General features: G+C 38.7%; 1 protein-coding gene across 1 annotated transcript in view; it reads right to left on the minus strand.

Annotated features, from left to right (window-relative positions):
- Window positions 1–15,197, minus strand: part of PIK3C2G (phosphatidylinositol-4-phosphate 3-kinase catalytic subunit type 2 gamma) — a 385,467-nt gene that overhangs the window by 99,417 nt on the left and 270,853 nt on the right. The window contains 1 exon segment of the mRNA XM_017888605.1: window positions 5,440–5,549. Within this exon segment, the coding sequence (XP_017744094.1) occupies window positions 5,440–5,549 (110 nt within the window).

The following is a 15,197-nucleotide window of genomic DNA, read 5'->3' on the forward strand; positions in this document are numbered from 1 at the left end:
TCTGTAAAGGATTTTATTTCTCTTTCACTTATGAAACTTAGTTTGGCTGGATATGAAATTCTGGGTTGAAAATTCTTTTCTTTAAGAATGTTGAATATTGGCCCCCACTCTCTTCTGGCTTGTAGAGTTTCTGCCAAGAGATTTGCTGTTAGTCTGATGGGCTTCCCTTTGTGTGTAACCCGACCTTTCTCTCTGGCTGCCCTTAACACCTTTTCCTTCATTTCAACTTTGGTGAATCTGACAGTTATGTGTCTTGGAGTTGCTCTTCTCGAGGAGTATCTTTGTGGTGTTCTCTGCATTTTCTGAATTTGAATGTTGGCCTGTGTTGCTAGGTTGGGGAAGTTCTCCTGGATAATACCCTGAAGAGTGTTTTCCAACTTGGTTGTCTTCTCCCTGTCATTTTCAGGTACACCAATCAGACGTAGATTTGATCTTTTCACATAGTCCCATATTTCTTGGAGGATTTGTTCATTTCTTTTTATTCTTTTTTCTCTAAACTTCTCTTCTTGCTTCATTTCATTCATTTGATCTTCAATCACTGATATGCTTTCTTCCAGTTGATCAAATTGTCTACTGAAGCTTGTGCATGTGTCACATAGTTCTTGTGCCATGATTTTCAGCTCCACCAGGTCGTTTAAGGACTTCTCTACACTGGTTATTCTAGTTAGCCATTCACTTAATCTTTTCTCAAGGGTTTTAGCTTCTTTGCGATGGGTTCAAACACCGTCCTTTAGCTCAGAGAAGTTTGATCGTCTGAAGCCTTCTTCTCTCAACTCGTCAAAGTCATTCTCCATCCAGCTTTGTTCTGTTGCTGGCGAGGAGCTGCTTTCCTTTGGAGGAGAAAAGGCGCTCTGATTTTTAGAATTTTCAGCTTTTCTGCTGTGGTTTCTCCCCATCTTGGTGGTTTTATCTACCTTTGGTCTTTGATGATGGTGACGTTCAGATGGGGTTTTGTTGGGGATATCCTTTCTGTTGGTTAGTTTTACTCCTAACAGTCAGGACCCTCAGCTGCAGATCTGTTGGAGTTTGCTGGAGGTCCACTCCAGACCCTGTTTGGCTGGGTATCAGCAGCGGAGTCTACAGATCAGCGAATATGGCAGATCAGCAAATGTTGCTGTCTGATTTTTCCTCTGGAAGCTTCGTCTCAGAGGGGTACCCGACCATGTGAGGTGTCAGTCAGCCCCTACTGGGAGGTGCCTCCCAGTTAGGCTACTCGGGGGTCAGGGACCCACTTGAGGAGGCAGTCTGTCCATTCTCAAATCTCAAACCCCATGCTGGGAGAACCACTACTCTCTTCAAAGCTGTCAGACAGGGACATTTAAGTCTGCAGAAGTTTCTGCTGCCTTTTGTTCAGCTATGTCCTGCCCCAATAGTTGGAGTCTACAGATGCAGGCAGGCCTCCTTCAGCTGTGGTGGGCTCCACCCAGTTTGAGCTTCCCAGCCAGCCGCTTTGTTTACCTACTCAAGCCTCACCAATGTTGGTTGCCCCTCCCCCAGCCTCACTGCCGCCTTGCAGTTCCATCTCATACTGCTGTGCTAGCGGTGAGCGAGGCTCCGTGGGCATGGGACCCTCCGGGCCAGGTGCAGGATACAATCTCCTGGTGTGCTGTATGCTAAGACTGCTGGAAAAGCGCAGTATTAGGGTGGGAGTGACATGGTTTTCCAGGTGCCGTCTGTCACAGCTTCCCTTGGCTAGGAAAGGGAATTCCCTGTCCCCTTGCGTTTTCCGGGTGAGGTGATGTCTCACCCTGCTTCTGCTCTTGCTTGGTGAGCCGCACCCACTGTCCTGCACCCACTGACTGACAAGCCCCAGTGAGATGAACCTGGTACCTCCGTTGGAAATGCAGAAATCACCTGTCTGCTGCGTTTCTCATGCTGGGAGCTGTAGACTGGAGCTGTTCCTGTTCGGCCATCTTGGAACAAGTCTACATAATTTTTGACCGTTATTTGAATCATGGGTATCCTGTTATTTAGAGTTTCATTAAAGTTGTTTTCAATTATCCCGGCTACTTTCATAAATTCACTCTATTCATTGTTTAAGGCTTTTCAAAAGACATAATGCATAATTTGTTTCAGAAATGTATAAGGTACAAATGATAGATTTCAGGAAACATTTTCAAATGATAGTTACAGTTACAATTAACGGAGGCTGCTGGCCTCTCTGTAAGAGATTGTTCATAGTGCTAGATGGGATGTGTGATAGAAAAGATCCTCAGTGCTTGATGTATATATGCTGAGCAAGAAACAGAGAGAAATTGAACAGATATGCTACTTGCATATTAAATCATATCTAAAAATAAAGGTATGCAATTGAGACTTTTAGATTAAAAAATATGACTGAGATGGGCTCTTGGAAGTTAGGGGATAGTGAGCCTCATGGGATATTTCTCTGAGAAGAAAAGTAGAGAGAGGCTCATGGCATTGTGGAATGGGCCCCAAAAGGAAAAGGAAGGAAGGTACCTTCCAGGAAGTCAGCAGCCAAGAACCGGTTAGGGGTCTCTCAAGATTGCAAAGCAGATCTGGAACCAAACACCCAGGGGACTCCTGGTGGTAGCATAGAGATAACAGTTCCAGGAAGGAACTTCTGTTCTCTGCTGATGCCTGAGGTATTCCGGATAAGAGGATTAGTGCCTGAGAAAGGGTGAAGAATATATCTTTGTCAAACTTCAGCCAATGCAGGCTTTGAAAAACCTCGAGAAGACTGGTCTGAAATACAAAGCAGCACATTCCTGAGAGCCCACATATGGAAGAGGTGATTTTGAGCATAGAGAATGTTCTCTGGTAAATTATTTAACTTCCCTGGGGTCTCAATTCACTAGTATAAAAATGTAGATAAAGATATTAATACCTCAAAGGATTGTTATGACAATTAAATACATTACTGTAAGAAAAGCACTTAGAACAGGACTTGACACACAAGAAGCACTGCATTAAGTTGTAGTTATTATATGCTTTTTATATACTTGATATTTGATGTTTAAATTGTATTTTCTGTTAAATAGGGCTTGTTTCACATTCAGATATTCTTAGAAGTGGGAATACATTCCCTGCTTTACTTGGGAGAAATTGATGTAACTCATCAATATATTAATTAAAGTGATAAACAAAACAGTATGTAGTTCAGTAATAAATTAAGGACAACACAAAAGATGGCATGTTCAGGAGAATTATAGAAGAAAAGATTGGGGAGTACTGGAATGATCAGATAAGGTTTCATGGACGAGGTACTAGCTGTCCAGAATATCAAGGGATGGGTGGGATTAAAAGTTAGATCAGAATCTTCCTGTATTCCAGAAATTTTATGATTCCATTGGAGCATTTCTAGTGAGGTTAGCAATGTGAGTTAAACAGACAAAGCAGGAATGAATGTACATGGAGAGAATGGCCTACCCAGAAAAGGATTCATGTGGAATAATGGAGGCAGGGGGCAGGTGGTTGGATAAACCTTGGCAAAGACAATCAGATTATAAGGTCCTAGGAAGTAAGAGATAGGAGATGGCACACCAAGGAAAATTATCCAACTGAGAAACGATGTGTCCTGGTTTACATAGTTTGATGCCTTTTAAGGCTTTGATGGAGAACAAGTTCTTTATCCCAAAGTTGAAGAAAGAAGTTTAATTAACAGAACATACCACATAACATTGGTAATTGGGAAGATTGTCCTGACCGAGGTATACAGGCAGGATCACAAGGTCTGCCTCACCGCCATGAGGTTCTAGCTTCAGATCTACTTCCCACATTAGTTCATGTCCTCTTGAACGGGAAGGGGAGATGAGTCACCATAGGAAAGATCACTGATATCCAAGTCATGCTCTTTACAGATCTCGGTGTGTCCCAAGAAGTAGAGGGATAGGAAGAGATGGAACTCTGGCAGATGAATAAAGCCTATTTACATTTTTCTTTTGGCCAGGACCTGAAAGAACTTTTTTCATCCAAATACATATATGGCTTTGCCTATTTCAGGAGGGACTAATAGTAAGCTACAGCACTTAATTTACTACTGATCTCAGTTTTTCTCACTTGAATGTCTATTGTCAGAATAAATAAACTATAAAGTCTCTTCTAGCTGTAATATTTTGTGATTCTGTCACATTGCTTCTTTTCTTTTCTTTTTTTTTTTGAGACAGAGTCTCGCTCTGTCGCCCAGGTTGGAGTGTAGTGGCGGGGTCTCCGCTCACCGCCAGCTCCCCCCCCCCCCCCCCCCCCCCCCCCCCCCCCCCCCCCCCCCCCCCCCCCCCCGGTCACGCCATTCTCCCTCCCCGCCCCCCCAGGAACCGGGGCTACAAGCGCCCGCCCCCCCACCTAGCTAATTTTTTTTTTTGTATTTCTTAGTAGAGACGGGGTTTCACCGTGTTAGCCAGGATGGTCTCGATCTCCTGACCTCATGATCTGCCCGTCTTGGCCTCCCAAAGTGCTGGGATTACAGGCCTGAGCCACCGCGCCCGGCCACATTGCCTCTTTTCAACAACAAGGGCAGCGTACGCATTCAAGTTCATGAAACAGAAATCCCTGAGGCAAGAGTAATTCCCCAGGCATGTAAGACATCCCCATGAAGCCACCATTGGAATAAGAAACAATTTCTTGCTGTATATTCTGGAAGGATGAGAGAAAAAGTAAAACCTGGACAAGGTTTTATTATAATCATGATTTTCTTTAAAGCATACATTCCACTTGAAAGAATATAATCTCTGTTTGTAAATTTCTAGTGGGAAATATTAGAACAATTAAAAATTAGACTCAAGTTCACAATTAAGAGGTTACAGGAAAGAAAGAATGCAGCTTTTCTCCACTGTTCGTAGGAAAATAATAACTGCTAACATTTATTGAGCACCTAACATTTGCCAGGAATTATATATCCATTTAAAAATAAAAATTCAAAAGGATCTTATAAAACGTACTGCCCTTTTGACTAGATTTGGGGTCTAATTGATATTCATCATATTCTGCCCAGATTCTTACCTTAATATACATTAGTGTTTTGCTAGACTTGTTTAATAAAAAATAGATTAAAGGTAGAACAGAGTCACAGGTCTTTGACCAAATATCCCAATATGTGTATTGTCTTATAGATGAAAGTAGTGAGTACATATCTCATCATAAATCTCTTTTACCAAATTGTTTTTCTGGACATATTTCAAGTAGAACAACCAATTTATTTATGTCAGAGGATCTTGCTCTTTTTAATGACCTCTTATTGAGCAATCTGTTAGATGAAGAGGCTGGTTAGCAAACAATGACATGCTGCAGAAACACTGACTAAGGCCTTGTGCTAGACATTCACATTGCTTCCTTTCTGCTCTTTGGAAAAGGCAACACAGGCTTGTTCTAGAAACGACAGCTTCGTACCAATGACTGGTCAACCTGAAATCATCTCCATTGTGGAACATGTGTCTGCTGACATTCATTCATCCATGCTCACACATTCATAGCCGATCTTACTTGGTAAAATGACTTGTTGCTTCCAGGTCTGTGTCTTGTGGACGAAGATTATTATACACATATTTCAGGTCTTGAATTCCACTTAGCTCAGGCAGTCCTGCATATAGCATCTTAACCACAACAAGAACAAAGCAAAAAGAAGACAGAATAAATGCAGACACAGTCAAGCTTACTTGATTAATTCTACCCAGAGACATCTAGACCCAAGTTTGCATGGCAATGTCTTTCAGTTTATATACATGAATGCACGTAAGTTCATGCATTTTAACCTCTCCTATTAAGTAGCAGAGACAACAACAATAACAACTATAATAAAAGAACCACTATAATTGGAAAATTCTTGTAGATTAATAATTCAGTTTTATTCTCATCATCAACCAGTGAAGTAAACATGATACTATTATTCCCATGTCAGAATTTGTGGACCTATCATTTAAAATCTATGTGATTTTGAGGAAGTTCCTTAACTTCTTTGAGTCTTCATTTTCTCATTTTTAAAATAGATGCAAAATGAGAAAGAGCTTTATACATTACAAAATATTACACAAAAATTATCTAATAATACTCATTTTAGAGAAGAAAAGCTTAATCTCCAGAAAACTGTAAGTGATATGTCCAGGTCAAATGATGTTCAAACATAGAGTATAAAACTCACCCCTCCAGTTCTTAATCCTATGTTGTTTTATGACTCCATGATTCTCACTAAAAGAATACAATTTTCCCTACTTAAGTGGTGACTATATTTACTAAGGCAATAAATAATTAAGGATAAATTGTATAAGGTATTTTCCTGCTAATTTTCAGGAAGATATTTTGTTTATATTATGGTGTAGACTGAAGGACTTATAATCGCTTTAGTTGTAGACAATGTTTTTTAGAAAATAATAGAACTTTCTAAACTAAACTGGAACTTTGCAAAAAAAAAAAAAAAAAAGAAGAAGACTGTTATCAGTACCTCTGTGACTAAGATGATAAATTATTTACTGCTCTGGAACAAAGGCCCTCTTACAGTAAGAAGTTAAGAATAATACTGTTGATCCTTAAAACAAAGGGTAAAGTAAGAATATGGTTTTGGAAAATGGGTGAAATAGCGATTAACTTGATGAAGTTCAAATGAGAAAAAAAGGATGGTATAAAAACTATTCTTTTTTTCCCACCATTCCCACCCAGGCTGAGGAAGCAGCATATATGGGAAAGTGAGATGTACAAAGGAAAGCAAGATGTCTTTAATGTGTCTGCAGAAGGAAATCCAGGCTGGCTTTCTGGAACTGAGTATTACGTGGGTGAGCAGCAAGAGATGGGAATGAAAGACAAGTAGGATAAGACATTCTGGCAACATTAAGGATTTTGTACTCTATCCTAAAGTACAAAAAAACCAAGAAAGCTCTTTAAGTGTTTTAACATGAGAGTAAGAGATTTAATTGTGTCATGAAAGATCATTGTGGTTATGTATTGAAAATGGACTAAAATGAGGCCCAATAAGAGGCTAGATTAGGGGACTGGTTAGGAATGAAGATCAGTCATTGGATTTTAAATAAATGTAGAAAGTAGAATTCAGAAAACTGGGAGATTGATTGGACATATTGAGAGGGCTGTGAGGGGCCCAAAACACACGCTGTAATACAGATTTGACCGTCATTAGCATATAAATGATAATTGAAACCAAGGAGATGGATGAGGGAGTCCTGGAGAGTTGTCAACTGTCTCTCCTCCTGGATGATCTATTAGCATCTTAAACTCATGACATCTAAATTACAGCAAATTCTCTTCTCACATAAACTTTTCCTTCTTTTTTTCTGTTTCATTTACACTGCCACCACTGCCCAACTAACAAGAAATTCATATCTTCTTTGATTCTCTTTTTCCTGGTTCCTACAATCAATTACTTCATTCATTAAAAACACTCCTCAGCAGTCTCTTGTATTCATTCCCCTTTTTCATTGTAATTAGCATTGTCCTAATTCAGCCCCTCATCTTCATTTGCCTAGATATCTTGAATAACTTTTATCTTGTTCTCCAATCCTTATCTCTTTAATTACATAAACTCTGTTATATGCCTAAGATCCCAGGTAGATAATGGTACTTCTTCATTATAAGCATACAAACTTCTAGTTTGTCAAGTGTCTAGGTACTAAAGTCTAAAATCCTCATTCTGGTCACAAATGTCTTTAATCACACTATAACCTATCACTCCAGCCTCATCTTCTACAGAGATTTCCATCTGTAGCACAGACTGGGCACACTTGGTTACCTTCATTTACTACACGTCATGCCCATGTTCATTAAACCTCCATACATACATTTTTCTCTCAGCTGGAATTGCCTTTTCTCTCTTTTCTTGTCTACTGAAATTCTTTTTCAAGGCTCAGCTTCCTCTTTGAAGCATCACTGATCCTCGTGATGAGATTTAATGACTGCTTTCTTTGTACAATCATATCTTGGTTCTACTTCTTTCACAGTACTTATTGCTTCCTAGCTTTTACTGTGTTTTGTTCATATGTATGTTTATCACGTTAGATCTTAAGTTCTTTGAGAACAGGAACTGGATTTGTATTTAATGTTGAGTTATGTACATTGCCCAGGATGGTGCTTTGAAAATAGGTAGATTTTAATAAATGTCTGCTATAATGAATGCATGAATAAATGAATAAAATAAATACATGATTCAGGCTACAGTAACCAAAACAGCATGGTACTGGTACAAAAATAGGCACACAGACCAATGAAACAAAACAGAGGCCAGAAATAAGGTTGCACAATTATAACCATCTGATCTTTGACTAAGCTGACAAAAACAAGCAGTGTGGAAAGGACTCCTGATTCAATAAATGCTGTTGGGATAACTGGCTAGCCATATGCACAAGATTGAAGCTGGACCCCTTCCTTACACCATATTAAAAAATCAACTCAAGATGGATTAAAGACTTAAATGTAAAACCCAAAGCTATAAAAATCTGGAAGACAACCTAGGCAATACCATCCTGGACATAGGAATGGGCAAAGATTTCATGATGAAGACACCAAAAGCAATCACAATGAGAGCAAAAATTGGCAGGTGGGATCTAATTAAACATAAGAGCTTCTGCACAGCAAAAGAAACTATCAACAGAGTAAACAGGCAACCTACAGAATGAGAGAAAATATTTGCAAACTATGCATCTGACAAAGGTCTAATATCCAGCATCTATAAGAAACAAACACATTTACAAGAAAAAAACAAAAAAAAACCCATTAAAAAGTGGGCAAAGGACATGAACAGACACTTCTCTAAAGAAGGCATACATGTGGTCAACAAGCATATGAAAAAAAACTCAATATCACTGATCACTAGAGAAATGCAAATCAAAACCACAATAAGATAGCATCTCACACCAGTCAGAATGGCTATTAGTAAAAAGTCAGAAAATAACAGATGCTGGCGAGGCTGCAGAGAAAAGGGAGCACTTATACACTGTTGGCTGGAGTATAAATTAGTTCAACCATTGTGAAAAGCAGTATGGTGATTCCTCAAAGAGCTAAAAGCAGAACTACCGTTAGACACAGCAATCTCATTGCTGGGTATATCATTCTACTGTAAAGACACATGCACACAAATGTTCACTGCAGCACTATTTACAATAGCAAAGGCATGGAATCAACCTAAATGTCCATCAGTGACAGACTGGATAAAGAAAATGGGGCACATATACACCATAGAATACTATGAAGCCTTACAAAAAATGAGATCATGTCTTTTGCTGGAACATGGATGGAGCTGGAGGCTATTATCCTTAGCAAACTAATGCAGGAACAGAAAACCATATACTGTATATTCTCACTTATAAGTGGGAGCTAAATGGTGAGAACTCATGAACACAAAGATGGAAACAACAGGCACTGGGTTCTACTTGAGGGTCGAGGGTAGGAGGAGGGTGAGGAGCAGGAAAGATCACTATTGGGATGAAATAATCTGCACATCAAATCCCTGTGGCAGAAGTTTACCTATATAATAAACCTTCACAGGTACCCCGAATCTAAAATAAAACTTTAAAATAAGAGAGAAAAAAATACTTGATGCTATGAAGCAATGAAAACATACAATTAGCAAATTTAATGCTGACTACTAAACTTAACAAACTCAACCATGGGAAGGCAAATTCCCGATAGTCACTAGAATCTAGATTAGGTTTTATCTTACTAGTTCTGTACTAAGAGGTATAGACACGTCTGTGTGCTCATTGAGGCAGATTTCTTCTTTATCATACCGTAACTATTTTGTAAGGACATGCTGCTTCTGTAAGGTCTGAATTGCATTCCAGTTTCTCTGGACACCCTGAGTTCACACCTGCTTGGTTAGAACTCTATCAAACATTTCTCTGGAAAGTGGACCCTATACTTACTCGTTCCCTTGCCAACACCCACACACATAACCCACACATGTCACACACTAGCTGCCAAGTACAGACTGCCTCATACCAGATGAACCTATAATAGTTCTCTCCCCACCATGTATCTGACTAAAGGTAACATGTGCCAAGTTTGCCTTATTAATGTGTTCTGTTCCTTGGAGAGGAGACTTTGAGTGTTGACTCTGTATATCACAGAGTAAGGATGGCCTCTTAGCCGGGTGCACTTAGCTATGTCTCCTCTCTGATCCCCAGCCACATGGTTCAGGTGCCTCCCACTCCAGACTGCATGGGTAATAACTTTAACTGGGGCAATAGCAAAGGGAAAGTGAAACTAGAACAGGAAGTGAACAGATACAGGTAATGAATAGATATCTCCCTTTTTAAAGGTCAGGAACATTTTTGAAGTCTTTACTTCTGTTCTCTTCCTACTAAGTCCAAATCTATTTTAACAGTTATGCTTAGAAAAGCAGACACTCTTCCCCATCACATAGAGAAGTTAGAAAGATTTCTGATGGGAAATATCTGATATAATAATGGGTGTGATAAACATTTTAAACTGGGCAAATGGTCTCTGTGTTCTCTGGAAGCCTTCCATAATAGCTGATATTGATTTTTTAATGAGAGAAAAGCTGATGAAACACAGGCTTTTATTTTCGTGAACTCAGCCGGCAACACTCTTGGGTCTCCTACAGATGTTACTTTTAAGCAAGATGGGAATTTCATGGATTACTTTTTTCCCTGCTTTTCTCAGGAGTAAATAAAAAGCAATATGGATATCTGGAGGCATGCTGCTCTTTACCAAGGATGCGCCATTAACTCTGTAGTGGACCCACGAAATGCTTGTGGCCCATAATCCCGGGAACTGATCATTCGCACAAGATAGAATTTATAACTCATGTCAAGTATTTCTCAAGTTGTAACTGGGTCATGGTAAGTAGACTGAATTCTTTTTAAAGAATTTAACATAAAAGAGTCAGGTTGAGACAGAATTAACGAATAGATTACATACATAAGTAGAAAATAGTCTTTCACAAATTTAAACTTGGTTTTATTTTATAAGAAGCTATACCAGAGAAAGTGTGGTCCTGAAACCTTCACTAAATGCTTTGATGATCTATAGAGTCTCATAAGATACAAAATTGAGAAGAGAGTTGAGAGGTNAAAAGCAATCACAATGAGAGCAAAATTGGCAGGTGGGATCTAATTAAACATAAGAGCTTCTGCACAGCAAAAGAAACTATCAACAGAGTAAACAGGCAACCTACAGAATGAGAGAAAATATTTGCAAACTATGCATCTGACAAAGGTCTAATATCCAGCATCTATAAGAAACAAACACATTTACAAGAAAAAAACAAAAAAAAACCCATTAAAAGTGGGCAAAGGACATGAACAGACACTTCTCTAAAGAAGGCATACATGTGGTCAACAAGCATATGAAAAAAAACTCAATATCACTGATCACTAGAGAAATGCAAATCAAAACCACAATAAGATAGCATCTCACACCAGTCAGAATGGCTATTAGTAAAAGTCAGAAAATAACAGATGCTGGCGAGGCTGCAGAGAAAAGGGAGCACTTATACACTGTTGGCTGGAGTATAAATTAGTTCAACCATTGTGAAAAGCAGTATGGTGATTCCTCAAAGAGCTAAAAGCAGAACTACCGTTAGACACAGCAATCTCATTGCTGGGTATATCATTCTACTGTAAAGACACATGCACACAAATGTTCACTGCAGCACTATTTACAATAGCAAAGGCATGGAATCAACCTAAATGTCCATCAGTGACAGACTGGATAAAGAAAATGGGGCACATATACACCATAGAATACTATGAAGCCTTACAAAAAATGAGATCATGTCTTTTGCTGGAACATGGATGGAGCTGGAGGCTATTATCCTTAGCAAACTAATGCAGGAACAGAAAACCATATACTGTATATTCTCACTTATAAGTGGGAGCTAAATGGTGAGAACTCATGAACACAAAGATGGAAACAACAGGCACTGGGTTCTACTTGAGGGTCGAGGGTAGGAGGAGGGTGAGGAGCAGGAAAGATCACTATTGGGATGAAATAATCTGCACATCAAATCCCTGTGGCAGAAGTTTACCTATATAATAAACCTTCACAGGTACCCCGAATCTAAAATAAAACTTTAAAATAAGAGAGAAAAAAATACTTGATGCTATGAAGCAATGAAAACATACAATTAGCAAATTTAATGCTGACTACTAAACTTAACAAACTCAACCATGGGAAGGCAAATTCCCGATAGTCACTAGAATCTAGATTAGGTTTTATCTTACTAGTTCTGTACTAAGAGGTATAGACACGTCTGTGTGCTCATTGAGGCAGATTTCTTCTTTATCATACCGTAACTATTTTGTAAGGACATGCTGCTTCTGTAAGGTCTGAATTGCATTCCAGTTTCTCTGGACACCCTGAGTTCACACCTGCTTGGTTAGAACTCTATCAAACATTTCTCTGGAAAGTGGACCCTATACTTACTCGTTCCCTTGCCAACACCCACACACATAACCCACACATGTCACACACTAGCTGCCAAGTACAGACTGCCTCATACCAGATGAACCTATAATAGTTCTCTCCCCACCATGTATCTGACTAAAGGTAACATGTGCCAAGTTTGCCTTATTAATGTGTTCTGTTCCTTGGAGAGGAGACTTTGAGTGTTGACTCTGTATATCACAGAGTAAGGATGGCCTCTTAGCCGGGTGCACTTAGCTATGTCTCCTCTCTGATCCCCAGCCACATGGTTCAGGTGCCTCCCACTCCAGACTGCATGGGTAATAACTTTAACTGGGGCAATAGCAAAGGGAAAGTGAAACTAGAACAGGAAGTGAACAGATACAGGTAATGAATAGATATCTCCCTTTTAAAGGTCAGGAACATTTTGAAGTCTTTACTTCTGTTCTCTTCCTACTAAGTCCAAATCTATTTTAACAGTTATGCTTAGAAAAGCAGACACTCTTCCCCATCACATAGAGAAGTTAGAAAGATTTCTGATGGGAAATATCTGATATAATAATGGGTGTGATAAACATTTTAAACTGGGCAAATGGTCTCTGTGTTCTCTGGAAGCCTTCCATAATAGCTGATATTGATTTTTTAATGAGAGAAAAGCTGATGAAACACAGGCTTTTATTTTCGTGAACTCAGCCGGCAACACTCTTGGGTCTCCTACAGATGTTACTTTTAAGCAAGATGGGAATTTCATGGATTACTTTTTTCCCTGCTTTTCTCAGGAGTAAATAAAAGCAATATGGATATCTGGAGGCATGCTGCTCTTTACCAAGGATGCGCCATTAACTCTGTAGTGGACCCACGAAATGCTTGTGGCCCATAATCCCGGGAACTGATCATTCGCACAAGATAGAATTTATAACTCATGTCAAGTATTTCTCAAGTTGTAACTGGGTCATGGTAAGTAGACTGAATTCTTTTAAAGAATTTAACATAAAAGAGTCAGGTTGAGACAGAATTAACGAATAGATTACATACATAAGTAGAAAATAGTCTTTCACAAATTTAAACTTGGTTTTATTTTATAAGAAGCTATACCAGAGAAAGTGTGGTCCTGAAACCTTCACTAAATGCTTTGATGATCTATAGAGTCTCATAAGATACAAAATTGAGAAGAGAGTTGAGAGGTAAATGAACAGAAACTGAGGTAATAACACGGTGCTGTTTTACATGTATTTATGCATTAGTTTAATTGGTCCACATTGCTTCTGATCTCTATTTCAATTTCTGTGAGAGCCTAAATCTAAGATTATATGTTTACTCTGGATTAGTGCCTTCCACTGCCAAATTTTCTTCCTTAGCCTAAAGGAGCTGAATAATTAGAGCATAGAAGTTTTTTTTTGGATATACTATATTCCAGAAATTTTCAACAACTGATTAATGATAAATTATTTCAATACTTATGAATAAAATACCATATGGCTATCTTCTTTTAAATAAAATATCACTATATATTCTCTTTGGCGATTGTTTAATAATATCATGACTCAATGCTGAATGCTTTTTTAAGGTATGTAGAAAAGTTTATTAAACAAAGAGAAAAAAAGCACTGATAAGCTTTCTGAATCTATTTTTTTTCCAAAGAGCTGTTCTTTCACATTATTTTAACATGCTCAGTTTTCATCAGTATAATTTTAGTGTCACCTGAGAAACAGCATAACCTATATTTGTGCTTTTCTGTTTTGGATTTATTTTTGAAATATCTGGAGCAGGTTAAAGCAGTTGTTAAAATTTGGTACTACTCCTCATATGTAGTTATTTATATCATTATAGGCATTTAGAAATGCTGGACACCTCGGTTATTATTATCATTATTTTTTTGAGATGGAGTCTTGCTCTGTTGCCCAGGCTGGAGTACAGTGGCATGATCTGGACTCACTGCCAGCTCCGCCTCCCGGGTTCACGCCATTCTCCTGCCTCAGCCTCCTGAGTAGCTGGGACTTCAGGCGCCTGCTACCACACCTGGCTAATTTTTTGTATTTTTAGTAGAGATGGGGTTTCACCCTGTTAGCCAGGATGGTCTGGATCTCCTGACCTCGTGATCCACCCACCTTGGCCTCCCAAAGTGCTAGGATTACAGGCATGAACCCATAATCCCATGCCTGGCCACACCTCGGTTTTTTATGTAAATTAATTTTATCTTTCTCATTAAATTGAAAATTTTAAGACTCTGGGTTTCATCATATGTTAATGTATCCTTGCAGTTTCTAGCCTATGGTAAACAGGAGCTCATGAATTCATGAGCTTGATTCTACCTGGATATTTATTATTTAAATGGGGTCAGAATCACAGACTTAATCCTTGTGGGTTTTTTTTGTTTGTTTGTGGTACAGTCACATTATAAACCTTAGTCATTTCATACTTGCAAAATGGCCTAATAGAATTGGGAGCTAGAATGCAGATTTACCAATAAGAATCCTTGGTTCTTACTGAAAAGCCAACTTGTAGATTTTGGAGATGCGTAGAACTTTATATATCCACTTTACACGAGAAGAAACCAGTATATTTGCATATGAAGGACATATTTATAATATTTTTAGAGATACTTATCTTTCAAGGCAAGGTGGAGAGAAGTAAGGTGAATATGTTGTTTGAAAGTTAAAACAATAATCCAAATCAAATCTTCCTTGCAACAAAGTTAACGTTTGTTCTGTACTAACCAATGAACTTTTCTGTGGTGATGGAAGTTTCCTATCTGTGCTGACCAATATGCTACCACTAGCCAAACGTGGCTGCTGAGTACTTGAAATGTGATCAGTGAAACTGAAGAATGGAGTTTTAAATTTTGTTTAATAAAAATTAATTTAAATATAAACAAA

The sequence above is a fragment of the Rhinopithecus bieti genome, unplaced genomic scaffold, assembly GCF_001698545.2.
Source record: "Rhinopithecus bieti isolate Rb0 unplaced genomic scaffold, ASM169854v2 scaffold_15769, whole genome shotgun sequence".
In the NCBI taxonomy this organism is placed as follows: Eukaryota; Metazoa; Chordata; class Mammalia; order Primates; family Cercopithecidae; genus Rhinopithecus; species Rhinopithecus bieti.